This window comes from Dasypus novemcinctus, chromosome 24 (assembly GCF_030445035.2).
Source record: "Dasypus novemcinctus isolate mDasNov1 chromosome 24, mDasNov1.1.hap2, whole genome shotgun sequence".
In the NCBI taxonomy this organism is placed as follows: domain Eukaryota; kingdom Metazoa; phylum Chordata; class Mammalia; order Cingulata; family Dasypodidae; genus Dasypus; species Dasypus novemcinctus.
Genome location: NC_080696.1, coordinates 35701454 through 35723905, shown reverse-complemented (window position 1 = coordinate 35723905; position 22452 = coordinate 35701454). Strand labels below are relative to the sequence as shown.

The 22452-nt window shown below is 40.6% G+C and overlaps 1 protein-coding gene across 4 annotated transcripts in view; it reads right to left on the bottom strand.

The window, feature by feature from the left end:
- Nucleotides 1-3975, bottom strand: part of CBFA2T2 (CBFA2/RUNX1 partner transcriptional co-repressor 2) — a 176316-nt gene extending 172341 nt beyond the window's left edge. For 3 of the 4 annotated variants that reach the window (XM_004462510.4, XM_004462508.3, XM_058286911.2), the window contains exon 1: nucleotides 3767-3964. In XM_004462510.4, the coding sequence (XP_004462567.1) occupies nucleotides 3767-3800 (34 nt within the window). In that variant the 5' untranslated portion in view covers nucleotides 3801-3964. Of the gene's footprint in view, nucleotides 1-3766 lie in introns of all 4 variants that reach the window. The other variant, XM_004462507.3, reaches the window with a different exon arrangement.
- Between the last annotated feature and the right edge of the window lie 18477 nt (nucleotides 3976-22452).

The following is a 22452-nucleotide window of genomic DNA, read 5'->3' as shown; positions in this document are numbered from 1 at the left end:
CTGTTCCTGGGAAAGTTGAATATAGATTTGCCATGTTACCCTGCAATACCACTACCAGGTATACACCCAGAAGAACTCAAAGCAGTGACACAAACAGACTTCTGCACACCAATGTTCATAGTGGCATTATTCGTGATTGCCAAAAATTGGAAAAGATGCCAAGTGTCCATCAATCAATGAATGGATAAACAAACTGGTGTATTCACAAGATGGAGTATTATGCAGCTTTAAGAAGAAATTAAGTCATAAAGCATATGACAACATGGATGAACCTGGAGGACATTATGTTGAGTGAAGCAAGTCAGACACAAAAGGACAAATACTATATGACTGTACTACTATGAACTAAATATATTGTGTAAACTCATGGAGTCAATAACTTGAATATGGGTCAGTAGAAAATAAAATGAGGTTAGAGAATGGAAAGCTGAGGGCTAACTTGTGCAGTTGCAGAGTTGGTAAAAAGGATATGTGTTTATGTTTGAAAATGAATAGAAAAGGTGGAAGCCCAAGATTATGTTTGTAACTAGCAGTACTGTTATGTGAGTATGAAAGTGGTTTAAAGGGAAAGTCTAAAATCATATGTTATTAAAAGGAAAGCTAAAAAATGTAACATAGTACCATATAACATAGTAAAACTACATGTGAAATACGAATATGGGTAAAACTGCCTATTTAAAACCATCTTTCTCTGAAACTGAACAAATGTATGTTAATACTACAAGATGTTAATATCAGACAAAAAATTACATATTGTATGATTCCATTTATATAAAATGTAAATATAAATTAATTTATAAAGATAAAATTAGATTAATGTTACATAGGGCTGGGGAAGGACTGCTAAGGGGTGTAGAGTTTTTCTTTTTGGAGTAATGAAATTGTTCTTAAATTTTCTGTGATGCTGAATGCACAACACTGTGATTATACTAAAAGCCACTGATTACATACTTTGGATAGATCGTATGTTATATGAATATATCTTAATAAAACTGCTTAATAAATAATTGTGCAAGAATAGCCAGAAATAGCAGCTATGTACAGCAGGTGAAGCATGGAGAGATTGAGAGGTAAAGAATTTTCTTGTTTTTTTTATTATTATCGAAATAATGAAAATGCTCTAATAATGACTCGTGATGAATGCTCAACTATGTGATTATATCAAATACCATTAATTGGACACTCTGGACGAATTGTATGCCTTACTAATATGTATCAATAAAATTGATTTGTTTTTTTAAAAAATCCTCTCAAAACCATTCTAGTTTTGTTTTGTTTTGTGTTGTTCTTGTTTTTTGTTTTATTTTGAGGTACCAGGACCAGGAATTGAACCTGCGACCTCGTACGTGGGAAGCCGGCACTCAACCACTGAGCCACATTGGCTCCCATCACCACTATTTTAATGTAACTCTTACTATGTGCTTTTAGATTAAAATAAAAAGTATACTAAGTGGAGTAATGAAAACATTCTGAAATGGACTGAGCTGAAAACAGCACCTCTGATGAAACTGAGAGCTGTGGAGTATAGATTTTGGATGGATTATACAAGGTAGGGGACCATAAAACACAGGGAACCCCAAGGTGAACGGTGGACTGTGGTGAACAAAACAAACATGAGAACATTCTCTCACAAACTATAACAAATATACAATAATAATACATGGTACTAAAAATAGGACGGTTTGTGGGAAAAATACACCAAATATAAGCTATGGACTATAGATAGCAGTAATACTATAACAATCTTTTGAAACAAATGTGTCACTACGACATAAGGTGGTGGTGGTGGAGTGATATATGGGAATCCTGTAAGGTATTATGATATACCTGATTGTTTTGTTAATTCACAACTTCTCATATAAAAAAATGAGTAAATAAATAAAAATAACTTTCAAAAAGCATACTAAGCATACTGCCTAGAAATAGAATAGAGTTCTCTAAGGAACACTAAATTTAAAAAAAACAAAACTGTAGTTATATAATAGAACCAAAATATTAGTATATTTTTTATCTTTTTTTCAATTTTTTACTGAGGTACCAGGACTGGGGATCAATCCCAGGACCTCCTATGTGGGAAGCTGGCACTTAATTACTGAGCCACATCTGCTTCACTGAGTTGGTTTTTTCATTTGTTTGCTTGTTGTTTGTTTTATTTAGGAGGCACTAGAACAGAATCACAGACCTACCAATGTGGGAAGCAGGCACTCAACCTCTTGAGCCACATCCTCTCCCCTTGGTCATATTTTAAACTAAAAACTGCATGCAAGATATTTCGACATAAAAAATTTAAGTTAAAATAAAAGGTGCTTTCATTTTACTGAGATGGTGCACCTCTGGCATATCTGATGGGACACCCTGCCTCTCTGTAATGATAAGCTCAAGAGGAATGGGCCAGACCATCAAAAGCAGGGACTGCAGACTTAACTATGAAGAGGCATTAGTTAGGTGTAAATTTTTTATTTCTTCAATCCAGTATTTAATGGATGCCAAACAAAGCCTCTCTTTTATGTAAAGCCTCTCTTTTATGTGTTGAAAAACATGGGCTCTGAGGCTAGAATACTTGAGTATGAATCCTTCATCTACCCCATCCAAGTTGTGTGACCTTTAGTAGCAGAGTCCCTTTCATATCTGTTTCATTTTCATCCTTTACAAAATGGGCAAACTCAAATACCTACTTTTATTTGGGTGGTCACCAGGATTAAACGAGAGAAAACATAAAAAATGGATTTATCTGTTTCCTTATTTACTCTGTTCCGTCTCCCCTCTCCCCAACTAAACTCAAAGTAGGAGTTTGGTCTATCTGGTTTGTTCCTATATACCCAGAGCCTAGAATGGGAATTTTTATTAATAGATGATTTAATAAATACTGCATGAAATAGAATGCAAAATGCCTGGTGCTCAAAAAATGTTGGCTACTGATTGTTATTGCAACGAGAAACAATTAAAATTTACTGTTAGTATTAAGAGATGCAGCTCCAAAATGCTGGAATGGATAAATGGAAGTAAAAATTTTAACCGAAGACAAAAATAAAATCTTAAATGCACAACCAGAGCCCAATATCGGGCTTTTTCCGAGTGAGGTTCACACTGGATGAGTTCTTTAGCGATTAAAATAAAGACAGATTTCATCCTAGTGTTTGTGCCAGGCTCCGCACCAAGCATTCTGTTGGCTTCAAAAAACTCCTGGGGGGGTGGGGGGAACGACGGGGGAGCTCTTTATATTCCCACTTTGCTGATGAAAAAACTGAGGTTCGAAGGGGCCCAAGGTCACACTCGGTAAGTGGGGCAGTCAGGATGTGAACCTAAGCAGTAACGACCCCCGATCCTACGTCCCCAAGGCCCCTCAGACAAACCATTCTCGCCCCCTCCAACATCGACTACGCACACCCTTCAAAACGCTGCGTATGTAATACTTCCCTAGAACCAAGACTTTCTGGCCAGAGCGCTGAGAGAACAAAACAATACTTGTCCACGGGCAAGTCCGGGGGACGCGCGCCGGGCCTGGGCTCTGAGGCCGCGGTCCCCACAATTTCACTCTCGCCTCGAGTCTCGAGCCCTTCAGGCTGCGCGGGAGGCACTGGGGCGGCCTAGGGAGCACGGGGAGGCCCAGCCCACTGCGTGACCTTGGGCCCGCCGCCTGCTAAAACCTCAGTTTCCCCAATCCGGCCTTGCGCCGGGGGCCTCCCGAGGGCCTCGAGACCGAGACCATGGAGACTCGGGCCCTTCACATGCCCCCCTCAGCCGCCCCCCTTCTCGCCCAGCTTACGCTGAAAGGCGGCCGCTCCAGGGACGCCCACCATCGCCGCGCGCCTACCGTCCCGCGCCGCCGGCCTCGGCCCGCCGCCCGGATGGTCCGCCGGCGCAGCCGCGGGACCTGCAGCCGCCAATCTCGCCTACACCAGCGGGACCGCCACCGCTCCAGCCGCCGCCTCCGTTAGGCCGCGCGCCGCTCCGCCCCCCGCTTGGCCCCGCCCCGAGCTGCGGCCACGCCCCTCCTGCGCGCTCTCGTGCACCAGACCGACGCACGCGGAAGCAGGGCCCCAAGACTATCCCCATTAAACCCGCCCCTTGACCTGCCCCGGTCCTTCCGCGCGAACCTCCTGCCCTATCCTAGCGGATCTTACATGTGGGATCCGCCCCTCCTGCGTCACGTGCGTCCGTCACGCGCTCGGCCCCCTGCTGGTGCTAGACTTCCGGCTGTGGACGGGCGCTAGAAGGCGGGGCAGAAGGGAAGGAGACAGCGCCTCACCTGAGTTCTCCAGATTCGCGCCTGGTTGGTTTGCTCACGCCTTTGAGAAGAAAGTCACTTCCTTTTTCTGGCCTGCAGCGTTCTAATGGCCCCTGAAGTGTCAACTTCATCATAATGGTAATATTAATAACTGATACCCTATCATTATTGGGCTCGTTGTCACGTTCACGCGTTTGTTTTTTATTTTCAACGAGAAGTTATTTAAACAAGAAGCTTGACTTAAAGGCAAAACTATCTAGGATTCGTTTCTTTTAGAGAAATATATCCCTACTTAAAGACTGATTACCCTATATGTAACAACTACATATTTTTAAAAAGTTATAAAATTGTCATTGGTTTTACAGTGATAAATGAAAAACATTAAAATTCTCCAATTGAACAAGAGATGAAGGGATTTTTTTTTGTTGATGGTTTTTGTTAAACAGTGGGAGCAAAATAAGTTACTGGAATATAAAGATGAGTTGAGTGAGGCATGCCACTAATGGAAAAAGGGGGGAATAATCACAGAACCAGTATTTTTCCCCACCCTGTCTCCATTTGATGTCAGTCAAAGCATACAATTGACCATTTAGTAAAAAAAAAAAGGAAATATGATTCTGCACATACACCAGTTACTTTATGTACAATAAAGGTGAACAAGGAAGGGTAAAATGAAAGAGAAAACTGTACTGTAGTAGTCTAGTAGTCAGGATGTGTGGAACCAAACTGCAGTCTTTCTAATTAAGAATGTTTTCTCTGTCTATAGGAACAGAGTTCTGGAGCAGAGTTGTAGGCTCCCTGGTTAATAGACACCTCCTGTCTTTTCTGAGCACATCAATTGTATCTTCATGCTCCATTTACAACTCTACAGGTATTGTTTCAATGATTGGGCATCAAAATAAAATCTGGTCTGCCTCATTGACAAACTGGGTTGTTCACAATAGGCTTTCATTAGTTCACTAAGTCGTGTGCCTCTTAATCTTAAACTACACAATGAAAACTATCCCGCCCTGCCACCTTCTAATTAATATGATCATTGTTCTCAGTCTTGACTCCTTCCTGGGGTTTTTCATCAACCATGGTGAAAGCCAGAGTCTCCTCTGCTGCCACTTCATGAAAGAGGTACCAGGTTCACACCATAGACATATACAAGCAGCACCAAAAGTGCCAGGCACTATTTTTATACACTCCACCCAGTTAATCTTCACATGAGAGAGGGAGGTTCAAAGAAGCGAAAGACTTTGTCCTCGGGGTTTAACTGTTAGCAAAAGCAGATACAGGATAGAAATGAAGCAGGGTAGTGAAATAGGGAATCAGTAGATCTGAAACCTGGCAAAAAACTCATGTGAACATCAATACCCCCAAGATAGCTGCTGGAAGACTCTCACGAGAACTCCATTTGGAACGAAATTTCCCCCAGAAGCCAGGAGAAGCCCTGGATTTTCTCCAGGGACCTTATCATTTGGTCCTTCCTGGGGGATTGATGGGTGGAGTAATCAATCAAAACAGCAAACAGCTGGAACTCCTCCCATGCCATTAGCAAAGGGACGGAATAATTAATAGTTCAGAAGGTAAGTGGGGAAAGCAAACTGGCCCTGTTCTGTGCCTGTTCCTGCCGTGTTCTGGCCTTCTTCACCCCCGCCTGGATCAATATGCAAGTAAACCTGGGCATTTATAATCTATAATGGGGAATTGTAGTCTGTAAATCGGCCCTTTTTATCACTCTTCCTCTCTACTTGGGACCTATGAGCTATTATTTTCTCCCACTTCTCTTCCCTCCCTACCTTAATAAATTACTGGCCTAAACAATCTTACTTACTCTTGAAATTTATTTCTTGCAGCTTAGCCAAGAACCTAGACAAAATCCAGCTGCAGAAACCTAGGAGCTATTGACTGCAGACCTAGTACTTTTAGTCTGAACTATTCTGCCTCTCAAAAACTCAGAAACAAGGAATTAATTCTGGGAGGCGGGGGAGTGGATGTGGCTCAAGCAATTGGGCTAGTGTCTACCACATGGGATGTCCAGGGTTTGATTCCTAGGGCCTCCTGTTAAAGGCAAGCTGGCCCATGCGGCGAGCTGACCTGAGTGGAGCGCTGGCCTGTGCAGGAATGCTGGTCTGTGAGGCAAGATAACACAACAAAAAGAGACACAGAGGAGAGACAATAAGAGATGCAGCAGACCAAGAGATTGAGCACCTCTCTCCCACTCTGGAAGGTCCCATGATTGGTTCCTGGTACCGCCTAATAAGAAGACAAGCAGATACAGAAAAATGCACAGCAAATGGACACAGACAGCAGAAAGCCAGTGGTGGTGGGGCGCTAAGTAAATCTTTAAAAAAAATTCTCGGCAGCAGATGTGGCTCAGGCAGTTTAGTGCCTGCCTCCCACATGAGAGGTCCCACATTTGTTTCCCACTGCCTCCTGAAAAGACAAAAAAGCAAAACAAAAAAAAAAAAAAAAAAACAACTCAGGGAAGCCTGTGTGGCTCAGCGGTTGAGTGCTGTTTTCCCACATACAAGGTCCCGAGCTCAATCCCTGGCCTCTGTTAGCTCCAAAAAAAAATTCTAAACTTCTATATGTACAAAATCACCATCGGCAATGTTAAAAGATAAGCAAAAAACTGGGATAAAGTATATGCAACATAGTCAACAAAGATTTAATATTCAAAATAAAAGAACTCCCTCAAACCAATAAGGAAAAAGATAATAGAAAAAATGGCAAAGAGAATGAATAGACAATTCATTGAAAAGAAAACCTCAATGGCTAATAAGGAAGATGATGAAATATTCATAGTAGTCAAAAGGTGGGAACAATTCAAATGTGCATGGAAAGCTAAATGGAGAAAGTAAATGTTATATATTGATACAATGAAATACTATTCAGCTATATGATGGAATGAAGTTCTGATACATGTTACGGAATGGATGAACCTTGAAAACACTGTACTAAGTGAAATAGACCAGACACAAAATTACAAAAATTTTATGATTCCACCCTATGAAATATCTAGAATAAGCAAGTTCACAGAGAGAGAGTAAATTAGAGGAAAGCGGATTTGGCTCAATGGATAGAGCGTCTGCCTACCACATGGGAGGTCCGGGATTCAAACCCAGGGCCTCCTGGCACGTGTGATGAGCTGGCCCACGAGAAGTGCTGATGTGCACAAGGAGTGCTGTGCCACACTAGGGTGTCCCCTGCATAGGGGAGCCCCACACGTGTGCCCCATAAGGAAAGCCATCCAGCGTAAAAACAGCACAGCCTGCCCAGGAGTGGCACCACACACATGGAGAGGTGATGCAGCAAGATGACGCAACAAAGAGAGATTCCCTTTGCTGCCAAGAATGCAAGCTGACACAGAAGAACACACAGCAAATGGACACAGCAGACAATGGGGGGAGGGAGAGAAATAAATACAAAAATGATTAAAAAAAGAGACCTTAGACCCAGGGATACAAACCAGCTGAAAGTGAAAGGTTGAAAAAAAATACTCTATGTGAATAGTAACCAAAAAAGAGCAGGGGTAGCTATACTAATATCAGATAAAACAGACTTTAAATGCAAAAAAGTTATAAGAGATACAGAAATCCATTATATATTTTAAAAGGGGACAATCCACCAGGAAACTATAACAAACAAATATCTGTGCACCTAACCAGGGTGCTCCAAAATACGTAAGACAAACTCTGGTAAAGCTGAAGAGAGAAATAGACATCTCTACAATAATCATTGAAGACTTCAACACACAACTCACATCATTAGATAGAAGTAGACAGAAGATCAACAAGGAAATAGAGAACTTGAACAATATTTAAACAACTTAGACCTAACAGACATAAACAGAATGCGGTATCTAAACTCAGTGGGTTTTACATTTTTCTCAAGTGCCCATGGAACTTTCTCCATGATAGACCACATGTTAGGGCACAATGCAGCTCTCAAATATAAAAAGAGTGAAATTATACAAAGCACTTTCTCAGATCATAAAGGAATGAAACCGGAAATCAATAATAGGAAAAACGTAAATTTGAAAATATGTGAAAGCTGAATAACACACTCCTAAATGATCAGTAAGTCAAAGAAAAACTACAAGTGAAATCAGTAAATATTCTGAGACAAATGAAAATGAGAACACAATGTATCAAAACTTATGGGATACAATAAAGGGAGGGAAATTTATAGCCCTAAATGCGTATATTAAAAAAAAAAGCTAAACTCAAAAGACTTAACTGAACAACTAAAGAAATTAGAAAAAGAACAGCAAAGCAAGCAGAAGGAAATGAATAATAGATTAGAGCAGAAATAAATGAAATTGAGAACAAAAAAAAGAAAAGAAAATCAACAAAACCAAAAGCTGGTTCTTTGAGAAGATCAATAAAATTGACAAACCCGTAGCTAGACTAACAAAGGAAAAAAGAGAAGATGCAAATAAATATAATCAGAAATGGAAGGGGGGATATTATAACTGACCCCCCCCAGAAATAAAAATAATCATAAGAGGATATTATGAGAAACTGTATGTCAACAAACTAGACAACCTGGATGAAATGGACAAACTTCTAGAAATCCTTCAGTGATGCTAAAAGAAATAAAAGAACATAACAAACCAATCACATGTAAAGAGATTGGGGAAGTGGATGTGGCTCAGGTGACCAGGCTCTTGCCTACAACATGGGAGGTCACTGATTCGGATCCCAGTGCCTCCTAAAGAAGACAATGAGACGGCACGACGTGGTGAGCTGACACAACAAGAGACACAGAAAGAAAAAACATAATGAAAGACGCTACAAAGCAAGGAGGAGAGTTTCCCATTGCCTCCTAAAGAAAACAGTGAGCTGACACAATGGGCAGGCATGGCAAACTGACATAACAAGAGATGCAGAGAGGAAAAACATAAGGAGAGACACAACAAAGCAGGGAGTGGAGGTGGCTCAAGCAAATAAGCACCTCCCTATCAGAGGTCCCAGGGTCAGCTCCAGGTGCTTCCTGGGGAAGCAGGGAAAAGGAATAGACACAGCAAGTACAAACAACAAGAGGGTAGTGAGAAATAAAGGAATAAAAATAAATCTTAATAAATAAATAAAAGAGATTGAATCTGTCATCAAAAATCTACCAGCAAAGAAAAGTCCAGGACCAGATGGCTTTACAGGTGAATTCTACCAAGCATTTTGAAAAGAATCGACACAAATCCTGTTTAAACTCTTTCAAAAAATTGAAGAGGAGGAAAAATTACCCAATACATATTATGAAGCCAACATCACCCTAATACCAAAGTGAGATAAAATACTAAAGGAAGAGAAAATTACAGACCAATCTCTCTAATGGACATAGATGCAAAAATTATCAACAAAATACTTGCAAATCAAATCCAACAGCATATCAAAAGATTTATACATCATGAACAAGTGGGATTTACCCCTGGTATGCAAGGCTGGTTCAATGTAAGAAAATCAATCAACATAATACACCACTTTAAAGTGAAGGGAAAAAAACACATGATCATCTCAACAGATGCAGAAAAGGCATTTGACAAAATCCAGTATCCTTTCTTGATTAAAACATTTAGAAAGATAGGAATAGAAGAAAAATTCCTCAATATGATAAAAGGCCTATATACAAAACCCACGGTGACCATCATACTCAATGGGAAAAGGTTGAAAGCTGTCCCTCTAAGATCAGGAACAAGACAAGAATGCACACTGTCACCACTGTTATTCAACATTGTACTGGAAGTTCTAGTTAGAAATTAGACCAAAAAAAAAAAAAAAAAAATTAAAGGCATCCAGATAAGAACAGATGAAATTAAACTCTCAGTATTTGTGGATGACATGATCCTATATTTAGAAAATTCTGAAATGTCTACAACAAAGCTACTTGAGCTAATAAATGAGTTCAGCAAAGTGACAGAATACAAGATCAACATGAAAAATCAGTAAAGTTTTTGTACATTAGTATTGAAGAATCTGAGGAGGAAACCAGAGGAAAAATTCCATTTACAATAGCAACAAAAAGACTCAAATACTTAGGAATCAATTTAACCAAAGAAGTACAGGACCTATATGCATGAAACTGTGAAACAATGCTAAAATAAATCAAAGAAGACCATTCTGTGTTCATGAATTGGAAGACTAAATATCATGAAGATGTCAATCCTACCCAAACTGATTTATAGATTCAATGCAATACCAATCAAAATTCCTACAGCCTGCTTTACAGAAATAGGAAAAGCAATTACCAAATTCATTTGGAAGGGAAAGTACATCCAAATAACCAAAAGCATTGTAAAATAGAAGAGCAAAGAAGCAGATGTGGCTCAAGCAATTGAGCCCCCGCCTACCACATGGGAAGTCCCAGGTTTGGTGCCTGGTGTCTCCTAAAGAAGACAAGACAGTGAGCTGACACAATGAGCAGGTGCAGCAAGCTGACACAATGAGACATGAGGAAAAATAATGAAAGACATGACAGCAAGAGTGGAGGTGGGTTAGGCAATTAGGTGTCTCCCCCCTACATCAGAGGTCCTGGGTTTGGTTCCCAGTGCCTCCTGAAAAACAAAAACAACAAACAAAGCAAATGAAAAAAACACGATAATTCATGGAGGCCAATATGGCTCAGTGGTTGAGTGATGGCTTCCCACATGCAGGGTCCCAGGTCAATCCCCAAACCCCAAGACAGCATGGTACTGGTATAAATATAGATGAGAGTCCAGAAATAAACCTTGACCTCTATGGTCATCTGGTTTTTGACAAACCTAATGAGTCCATGATAATGGGACAGAACCATCTCTTCAACAAATGGTGCTGGGAAAACTGGGTATCTATAATCAAAAGAATGAAGGAGGATTCCTATGTCACTCCCTATACAAGAACCAACTCAAAATGGATAATAGACCACCTATAAAAGCCGGAACCATAAAACTACTACAAGAAAATATAGGGAAACATCTTAAAGATCTTATGGTAGATGATGGTTTCTTGGACCTTATATCCAAAGCATGCACAACAAAAGAAAAAAACAGATAAATGGGACCACCTCAAAATTAAACACTTTTAAACCTTGAAAGACTTTGTCAAAAGGATGGAAAGGCAGCGGACTCAATGGGAGAAAATATTTGGAAATTACATATCTGATAAAGGTTTAATATAGCCATGATACAGAAAGAGATGTTACAACTCAACAATAAAAAGACAAATGACCCAATTAAAAAATGGGCAAAAGACTTGAGTAGACAGCTGTTGTATTTCTGAAGAAATACAAATGGCAAAAAAACATGGAAAAGTGTTCAAAATCTCTAATTAGGGAAATGCAAGTCAAAACTACAATGAGATATCATTTCACACCTATCAGAATGGCCACTATTAAAAAGACAGAGTACTACAAGATTGTCAAAAGTCGGAGACAATGAATGTGTCCATTAACCGATGAAAGGATAAACTGTGGTGTATTCACACAATGGAATATTATGCAGCTGTAAGAAGAAATGAAGTTGTAAAGCATATGACAACATGGATGAACCTGGAGGACATTATGTTGAATGAAGCAAGCCAGACACAAAAGAACAAATGCTGTATGATTGCATTATTATGAACTAAATATATTGTATAACATATTGTATGGCTCCATTTACATAAAATGTAAATATACATCAATTTATAAAGATGAGATTTGATTACTGGATGTGTAGGGCTAGGGAAGGCATACTGAGGGATGTGGAGTTTTTCTTTTTGGAGTGATGAAATTCTAAAATTTTTTTGATGATGAATGCACATCATCGTGACTATACTAAAGCCATGGATTGTATACTTCGGATAGATTGTATGGTACGTGAATGTAACTCAATAAAACTACTTAATAGATAAGTAAATAATTGTGCAAGAGTAGCCAGAAGTAGCAGCTGTGTAGAACAGAGAAATCAGAGAGAGAATGAAAGGTGAAGAATTTTCTTGTTTGTCTTTTTTTGTTGTTTATTATTATTATTGAAATAATGAAAATGTTCTAATAATGACTGAATTGATTAATGCACAACTATGTGGTTATATCAAATAACATTGATTGTACACTTTGGATAAAGTGTATGCTTTATTAATATATATCAATAAAAATGATTTGTTAAAAAAAGAAAGAGAAGTAGGAAGACCAGAGCCAGGGAGCCTGGCTAAGTCTTTTGTAAAAATCTAGGTTTGAATGACTTGAACTAGTGTTGTGGCAGTGGGGTTTTGGGCAAATGGGTGAAATAGGAGAAGCAGGATAAATTCAGTTTTGAACAAGTTGAGTTGAGAGGCCTATGAGCCATCCAATTGATGATTTTTCATCCAGAAGGCAGCTGGATGTATGAAGCTCAGGCAAAAGGCCCTGGGTTGGAGTACAGCTATATTGGTGATCATTAAAACCATAGGAATAAGGAAATGGATATAGCTCAAGTGGTTGTTTGCCTGCTTCCCATTTACGAGGTCCTGGGTTTAACCCTGGTGCCTCCTAAAAACAAAACAAAACAAAACCAAAAAAAATAGGAGTAGATAAGGTTGCCCAGGCAGATGGAGAAAAAAGGTGGGCCTAGGACACAACTGTAGGGACAGACATTGACAGCTGAAGGAACATCTAGGAAAAAAAAACATACAGTCTGAGGAGCAGAAAGAGGAAAAAATGAAATAAAGTGAACAGAGCTTGAGAAACCTGTGGGACACCATCAGGTATGCCAATATACGCATTGTGATAGTCCCTGAAGAAGGAAAAAAGAAAGGGATAGAGACAATATTCAAGGAAATAATGACTGAAAACTTCCCAAATGTAATGAAAGACATGAATATACACATCCAAGATGCTCTACAAACTTTGAACAAGGTAAACCCAAATAGACCCATGCTATCACATATAATAATCAAACTGTTGAATGCCAAAGATAAAGAATTCTGAAAATCACGCAAAAAAAGCAACATGTCATGTTCTAGGGAGCCTCAGTAAGACTAAGTGCCAATTTCTCATTGGAAACCATGGAAGCAAGAAGGCAATGGGATGACATGTCTCAAGTGCTGAAAGAAAAAAATTGCCAATGAAGAATTCTATATCTTGCAAAACTATCTTTCAAAAATAAAGGGGAAGGGGCAGAGGTGGCTCAAGTGATTGAGCACATTTCTCCTGTGTGGGAGGTCCTGGTTTTGGTACCTGGTGCCTCCTAAAGAGAAGACAAGCAGGCAGAGAGCGCACACAGCGAATGGACACAGAGAGCAGGCAGCATGCACAAACAATGGTGGGGGGAGGGGAATAAATTTTAAAAATATTTTTAAAAATAAACAAGAAAAAGAAACAGAATAAAAAATAACAAAAAGAAGAAAATAGAAAACACACACACAAAAATGGGACGATTAAGACAGATAAACAAAAGGTGAGGGAGTGTGTCACCACAGACCAACACTATAAGAGATGCTAAAGAGAATTCTGCTGATTGAAAGGAACAGGCAAGAGACAATGAATCGAAGCCACATAAAGAAATAAAGATCTCCTGTGAGAGTAGTGACATGAGTAAATATAAAAGTCATGTCTATTGTATTTTGCTTTATAAATTCACTTTTTACTTCCTAGAGGGTCTAAAAGGCAAATGCATAAAATGTAATGATAAATCAGTAGTTTGGATCTCATAATGTATAAACATGTAATTGTTGACAAGACCTACAGAAAGGTAGGAGGATGAAGGTATACAGGAAAATAGTTTGTGTGCTATTGAAGTTAAGTTGCTATCAAAGCAAGCAAGAGTGATTTAGAATGCTAAATTTAAACCCCGTGATAACTACAAAGTAAATATCAGAGAATATGCAAGCTCATGGAGACAAAAATGAGAGTACATGTTGCCAGTGGTGGGGATCTGGGTAAATGGGGAGTTAATGTATAATTGGCGTTGGCTATCACTTTGAGGTGATGGGAAACTTTTTTTTCAAGATTTATTTTATGTATTTCTCTCTCCTTCTCCCCCCCCCCCCCCGCCTCAGTTCCCGGTTGTCTGCTCTCGTGTCCATTCCTATGTGTTTGCTTGCAGTCTCAGCAGCACCAGGAATCTGTGTCTCTTTTTTGTTGTTGTTGTGTCATCTTGCTGCATCAGCTCTGTGTGTGTGTGGTGCCACTCCTGGGGGGGCTGCACTTTTTTCGCACAGGGCAGCTCTCCTTGCAGGGTGCACTCCTTGCACATGGAGCTCCCCTACGCAAGGACACCACTGCATGGCATGGCACTTGGCGGCAGCACTGCATGTGGGCCAGCTCACCAACAGGACAGGAGGCCTGGACCTCCTTTATGGTAGGCGGGTGCTCTATTAGTTGAGCCACATCCACTTCCTGTGATGGGAAACTTTTAGTAATGAAAGGTGGTGAAGGTACTGCAATATTGTGAATGTGATTAATCATACTGAATGATATTCTTGGGAGGAGGGGAGGGGAGAGGAGAGGAGGAGACAGACAAGATAAATAAAGAGACAATGACAGTTAAATGCAATACATGATCCTGGAGCAATGGAGGAGAGAAGACTCAAAAGAACATTATTGGGGGAACCAGACATGGCTCAAGTAATAAAGTGTCCATCTACCATATGGAGGGTCCAGGGTTCGATTCCCAGAGCCTCCTGACCCATGTGGTAAGCTGGCCCATGCAAATGCTGCCGCGTGCAAGGAGTGCCCTGCATGGCATGCAAGGAGAGCTGCCCCACATGAAAAAAGCATAGCCCACCCAGGAGTGGCGCCACACACACAGAGAGCTGACACAGCAAGATGACACAACAACAACAACAAAAATAATAGTTTCCCAGTGCTGCCGGATAATGCAAGCAGACACAGAAGAACACACAGCCAATGGACACAGAGAGCAGACAACGGGGGGGGGGGGGGGGGGGGGAAGGGGGGGGCGGGAAGGAGAGAGAAATCTTTTTTTTAAAAAAAGAACATTATTGGGACATATGAAAAAATTGGAATATAGACCATAAGATTTTTAACAATGCTAAAATTCTTGAACTTGATACCTGCATTTAAGATGATTGCAAAAGTGGATATCCTTGTTCTTAGGAAATGTGTCTGATGTTATTAAGTGTTCCTAGAGCATTATGTATATAACCTATACTCAAGTGTTCAGAAAATGGATAGATAATAGATATATAGAGATGTTAAATAGATAGAATTTAAAAGTACAAATTAAAGTATAACATACCTGTATACTAAGGCGCATAAATCTCATACAGCTTGATGAATTGTCTCAAATTTAACACCTTGTAACCATCATTCATATCAAGACAAAGCTAATTTTTCAACAGCCTGGAAAGTTCCTTAGTGTCCATTCCAGTCAATACCCCACCCAGAGACCACCACCACTCTGACTTCTATCACTATAGCTTTATGATTGCTTTTTGTTGAAATATTATTCACATATCATGCAGTTCACCCATTTAAAGGGTATAATTCAATGTTGTTGATTTTTTTCTTTTTAAAGATGTATTTTTTATTTATTTCTGTCACCATCCCTGTCCTGTCTCCCAGTTGTCTTTTCTCTGTATCCATCCACTGAAGATCCTGTGTGTCCACTTGTATTCTTGTCAGCGGCACAGGGAATCTGTGTCTCTTTTTGTTGTGTCATCTTGCTGTGTCAGCTCTCCGTGTGTGCGATGCCACTCCTGGGCAGGCTGCACCCCTTTCGCACTGGGTGGCTCTCCATACGGGGCACACCCCCTGCTCGTGGGGCTCCCCTACACGGGGGACACCCCTGCATGGCACAGCACTCCCCGCGCACATCAGCACTGCACGTGGGCCAGCTCATCGCACGTGTGAGGAGGCACTGGGTTCGAATCCTGGATCTCCCACATAGTAGGCAGATGCTCCATCCATTGAGCCAAATCTGCCTCCATAATTTAATGTTTTTTAAACAATTTATTAATGGTGGTTATATATTATACAAAATTTCCCAGTCTAATCACTTTTTAAACTTTACTGAAGTATATCACACATGTAAACACACATAATCAATAAGTGTATAGTAAATTTGTGAACTTACAAAACAAACATGCATAACATCATACAGGGCTCTCATACCTCATGCTACCACCAATACCTTGCATTGTCGTGAAAGATTTTTAACAAATGATGAAAGAGCAGCCTCAAAATATTACTACTAACCAAAGTATCTTTCATTTGATGTATTTTCCCCCAACCTACCCTATTATGATTATTATTATATCATTCATACATGAACATACATAAACAATAAGTACATATTAAAAGTTGTGAACTTACAAAGCAAACATACATAACGTCATACATTCAGGGGTCCCATACATAAACCCACCACCAACACCTTGCATTGTTGTGAGATGTTTGTTATAAATTATGAAAGAATATCATCAAAATCTTACTACTAACTATAGTCCATGTCTTTCATTTGGTGTATTTTTCCCCCAGCACATGCTATAATTTTTTTAAAATATATTTTTATTCCAGAAGTTGTGAACTTACAAAACAATCATGCACATGTACAGAATTCCCATACAACACCCATCCATCAACACATTTTCTTACAGATTATGAGATAATATCATCAGACTATTACTACCAACCATAGGCCATAGTGTACATTTGGCACACTTTTTCCATTCTAATCCATTATCAACAGTACATCTTTGGCATAGATGCATGAATATTACAATATTGTTGTTAATGACAGCCCATAGGTCACTCCAGTTGTATTTCTCCCATGCTTCTCTACATTCCCACCACCTTGCAATAGTGATGTTCAACTGCTCTAGCTCATAGAAGGGCAGTCTTACCTCTGTTCCATCAACCACAATTCTCATCCACTTATGGGTTTACTGTGTTATTCAGTCCCTAGATTATTCACTAGCTTTTTTCAATTGACATTTCCATCCCTAGACTACCCGCTCCAGACACATTCCCATTTATAAACCAGCTGTTACTCACTATAATGTGAATACCATCAACTCTATACATTTCCACTTTACTTTGAAAGTAAAATTAAATAAAACTTCTACATACATTAAGCATCAGTAGTCTATCTTTGCTCTCCTCCTATCTCCTTTAAGAATCTATCACCTACCACCAGGTTTTGAAGATGTTTTCCTACATTTTCATCTAGAATCTTTATGGTTCTTGCTTTTAAATTTAGGTCTTTGGTCCATTTTGAGTTAATTTTTATGTAAGTTGTGAGGTGGGAGTCCTCTTTATTTCTTTTAAACTATAGATATCCAGTTCTCCCAGCACCATTTGATGAAGAGACCCTTCTGCCTGAGCTGGGTAAGTTTGATGGGCTTATCAAAAATCACTTGAGGGCGGTAGACTTGGCCCAGTGGTGAGGGCGCCTGTCTACCACATGGGAGGTCCGCAGTTCAAACCCCCAGGCCTCCTTGACCCGTGTGCAGCTGGCCCATGTGCAGTGCTGATGCACACTGTGCCCTGCCACTCAGGGGTGTCCCCTGTGTAGGGGAGCCCCACGCGCAAGGAGTGCACCCCATAAGGAGAGCCGCCCAGCACGAAAGAAAGTGCAGCCTGCCCAAGAATGGTGCCGCCCACACGGAGAGCTTGACACAACAAGATGACCAAAAGAAACATAGATTCCCGTGCTGCTGACAACAACAGAAGCGGACAAAGAAGATGCAGCAAATAGACACAGAGAACAGACAACCGGGGTGGGGGCGGAAGGGGAGAGAAATAAATAAATAAATCTTTAAAAAAAAAAAACCCTTGAGGGAAACTGATGCGGTTCAAGCAGTTGTGCGCCCACCTTCCACATTGTTTCCCGGTCCTCCTAAAGAGGACAAGCAAGACTGCGAGCTTACACGATAGGTTGGCACAGAAAGCCAATGCAACAAGATAATACAATGAGATGGCACAATAAGGAGACGCAAGGAGGAAACACAATGAGAAACACAAAAAGCTAGGAGTAGAGGTGGCTCAAGTGATTGGGTGCTGTATTAGTCAGCCAAAGGGGTGCTGATGCAAAATACCAGAAATAGGTTGGTTTTTATAAAGGGTATTTATTTGGGTTAGAAGCTTACAGTTATCAGGCCATGAAGCATAAGTTACTTCCCTCACGAAAGTCTTTTGCCATGTGTTGGAACAAGATGGCTGCCAACATCAGCCAGGGTTCAGGTTTCCTGGGTTCCTATCTTCTCGGGGCTCGTTTTTCTGTGGACTCAGGTGCTGTGCTCTCTCCACAAGGCCAGCTGTGGACTATCAGGCAAATGGCTATGTCTCTCTCCAGGGCTTCTGCCATGTATAAGGAGGTATCTCTATTCCTCTCTGTTCTTCTCCCATGTGTTAACTTTCCAGGCTGCAATATCAAAACACCAAGCTCCCTTCTCTTTGGTGTGGTTTCAACATCCTACTGACATGGCCCAATCAAAGCCTTAATCATTATTTAATCAAGTAAAAGTAAAACCTATGAATTCCATACACAAATATGCCAAGAGGAAAAGATGAGTTTACAAACATAAGGCAATATTTCTTTTCAGAATTTATCAATAATATCAAACTGCTATAGGCACCTCCATCCTACATAGGAGATCCCAGGTTTGGTTGCCAGTGCCTCCTAAAATTAAGATGAGCAGATGCAGAGAACACACAGCAAACAGATTCAGAAAGCAGACAGCATGTGCAAACAATGGGAGTGGGGGGTAAATAAATAAATTAAATAAACCTTGGGAAAAAAAATCACTTGACCATAGATGTGAGGTTCTGCTTCTGAACCATCAGTTCGGTTCCGTTAGTCTATTGGGTCTGTTATGCCAGTACCATGCAGTTTTTTGTTTTTGTTTTTATTTTTAAAGCTTTATTTTTATTTATCCACCCCCCCGATTTGTGCTTGCTGACAACTCTGTGTCCATTCATTGTGCATTCTGTCTGCTCTTCTCTCTTTTATAAATAAATATTTATTTCTGCCCCCTCCCCTCTGTCCACTCGTGTCCATTCACTATGCCTTCTTCTGTGTTTGCTTGTCTTTTCTTCATGTGGCACTGGGAACTGATCCTGGGGCCTTCCAGAGTGGGAAAGAGGTCCTCAATCTCTTGCACCACCTCAGCTCCATGGTCTGCTGCATCTCTTACTGTCTCTCCTCTGTGTCTCTTTTTTCTTGTGTCACCTTGCTGTGCCAGCTCTCCACACAGGCCAGGTTGCCATGCAGGTCAGCTTGCCTTCACCAGGAAGCCCCAGGAATTGAACCCTGGACCTCCCATATGGTAGATGGGAGCCCAATTGCTTCAGCCACACCCACTTCCCTCGTCTTCTCTTTAGGAGGCACTGGGAACTGAACCCAGGACCTCCCATGAGTCAAGAGAGGGGCTCAATTGCCACTCTCTGCTTTGTTGTGTCTTTCATTGTATTTCTTCTTTGTGTCTACTTTTTACTTCATATTGTTTTCAGTTCACCACATCAGCCCATTACACCAGCTTGCTCTCTTGCTCTTCTTCTCTAGGAGGCAGCAGGACCTCCAATGTGGTAGGCGGGTACGCAAATGCTTGAGCCACATTCACTTCCTAGAATTTTTATCAGGATTGCATTAAACCTGTATATCAATATGGGTAAAATTTATGTCTTTTTTTTTAAAGATTTATTCTATTTCTATATTTCTACCCATAACCCCTTGTTGTTTGCACGACCTGTGTCTGTTCATCTTCCTTGTTTATTTTAGGAGGAACTGGGAGCCAAACCCAGGACCTCTGATGTGGGAAGGAAGTGTCTAATTGCTTGAGCCACCTCTGCTCCCTGTTTTATTATATCTCTCATTGCATTTCCTCCCTGACTCTCTTGTCCCATCATCTAGTTGCATTAGCTCACCACGTCTGCCTGTTGTATCTGCTTTAGGAGGTACCAGGAAACTGTGCTCCCCACTTTCTTGTGTGTCTCATTATGTTCACTCGTCTTGCATCTCTTGTTGAGTCATATTGCCATGCCTGTCCGTCACACCAGTGCATTGCCTTCTTTAGAAGGCACCAGGATCTGAACCAGCAACCTCCCATGTGGTAGGTGGGAGGCCAGTCGCCTGAGCCACATCAACTACCCAGAACGGATATATTTTTTATCTTTTAAAGATTTATTTTATTTATTTCTCTCCCTTCCCTCCCCCCCCCCCCCCCCACCGTTGTCTGCTCTCTTGCATCCATTCACTGTGTGTTCTTTGCATTCTCAGCAGTTCCGGGAATCTATGTCTCTTTTGTTGCAACATCTTGCTATGTCAGCTTTCCATGTGTGCAGCACCACTCCTGGGCGGGCTACAATTTTTTTGCGTGGGGTGACTCTCCTTGTGGGGCACACTTCTTCTATATGGGGCTCCCCTACATGGGGGACATCCCTGCATGGAATGGCATTCTTTGTGCACAGCAGCACAGCATGTGGGCCAGCTCGCCACATGGGCCAGGAGACCCTGGATTTGAACTCTAGACCTCCTGTATGGTAAGTGGACATTCTATCAGTTGAGCCACATCTGCCTCCCTAATATAACTTTTTTTGTGTGTTCCCCCCCCCCCACGCACACACCATTCCACACATTGTCTGCTTTCTGTGTCCAATTGCTGTGTGTTCTTCTGTGTCTGCTTGTATTCTCATTAGGTAGCTCCGGGAACCGATCCTGGAACCTGCCAGAGTGGGAGAGAGGTGAGTACTCTCTTGCGCCACCTCAGCTGCCCTCAGAACTGTTATCTTAATGATATATGTAGTCTTCCAATCCATGAGCATGGAATGTTCTTCCAAATACTTAGGTCTTTTTAAATTTCTTTTAACAATACATAGTAGTTTTCTGTATTCAAGTGCTTTGTATCCTTGGTTGAGTTTATTCCTAAATATTTAATTCTTTTATTCACTATTTTAAATGGCATTTTTTCCTTATTTCCTACTCATATTGCACATTACTAGTGTCTTCTTTTTATTGATTTTTTTAAAAATTATTGAAGTATATCACTCATACAGAAACATTCATAAACAATAAGTATGTAGTAATAGTTGTGAACTTACAAAACAAACATATAAAACATCATAAAGGGTTCTCATAAGTCACACTACCAACAATACCTTGCATTGTTGTTAATCTTTTCAACTAGTGATTAAAGAGCATTGTCAAAATATTACTACCAATCAAAGTATTTCCTCCCAACCCACTCTATTATTATTATCTTTATTATTTTTTCTTTTTTTCTTTTTTCCTTATTTCTTCCACCTCCTCCCCCCATTGTCTGCTCTCTGTGTCCATTCGCTGTGTGTTCTTCTGTGTCTGCTTATATTCTCATTAGGCGGCTCTGGGAACCCATCCTGGGACCTTCTGGACTGGGAGAGAGGTGATCATTCTCTTGCTCTACCTCAGCTCCCTGGTTCACTATATCTCATATTATCTCTTCTCTGTGTCTCTTTTTTGTTGCATCATCTTGCTGTGTCAGCTGTCCATGTGGGCGGCTCCACACCTGAGCAGTCTGCCCTCCTGCCCAAGCCTGCACTCCTTCCGTGGGGACTTCTCCTTGCACCCTTGTGCAGGGTGACATTCCTTGTGCATTGCAGCACTCACATGGGCCAGCTTACCACACAGGCCAGAAAGCCCTGGGTATCAAACCCTGGACCTCCTATATGGTAGGCAGAAGCACTATCCATTAAGCCATATCTGCTTCCCCTTTATATAATTTATATATGAACACACATAAACAATTAAGTGTAGAGTAAAAGTTGTGAACTTACAAAGCAAGCATGCATAGCATCATACATGGATCCCATACATCAGCCCTCCACCAACACCTTGCCTTTTCATGAGATGTTTGTTACAAATTATGAAAAAATATTATCAAACTCTTACTACTAATTTTAGTCCTTATCTTACATTTGGTGTGTTTTTCCCCCAACCTACGCTATTATTTTTTTTTAATATATTTTTTATGACAGAAGTTGTAAACTTGTAAAACAAATCATGCACATGTGCAGAATTCCCAAACAATACCCCTCTATCAACACACCACACTGTGGTAGAACATTTGTTACAGATAAGATAATATCATCTGATTGTTATCACATCCATAGTGTACATATGACTCACATTTTCCATTCTGCCCTACTATCAATACAGTACATCTTTGGCATAAATGCAAGAATATTATATTATTACTGCTAATCACAGTCCATTGGTCACTACAGTTGTATTTTCCCCATGCTTTTCCACATTCCCACCATCCTGCAATAGTGAAGTACATTTGCTCTAGCTCACAAAGGACATTCTT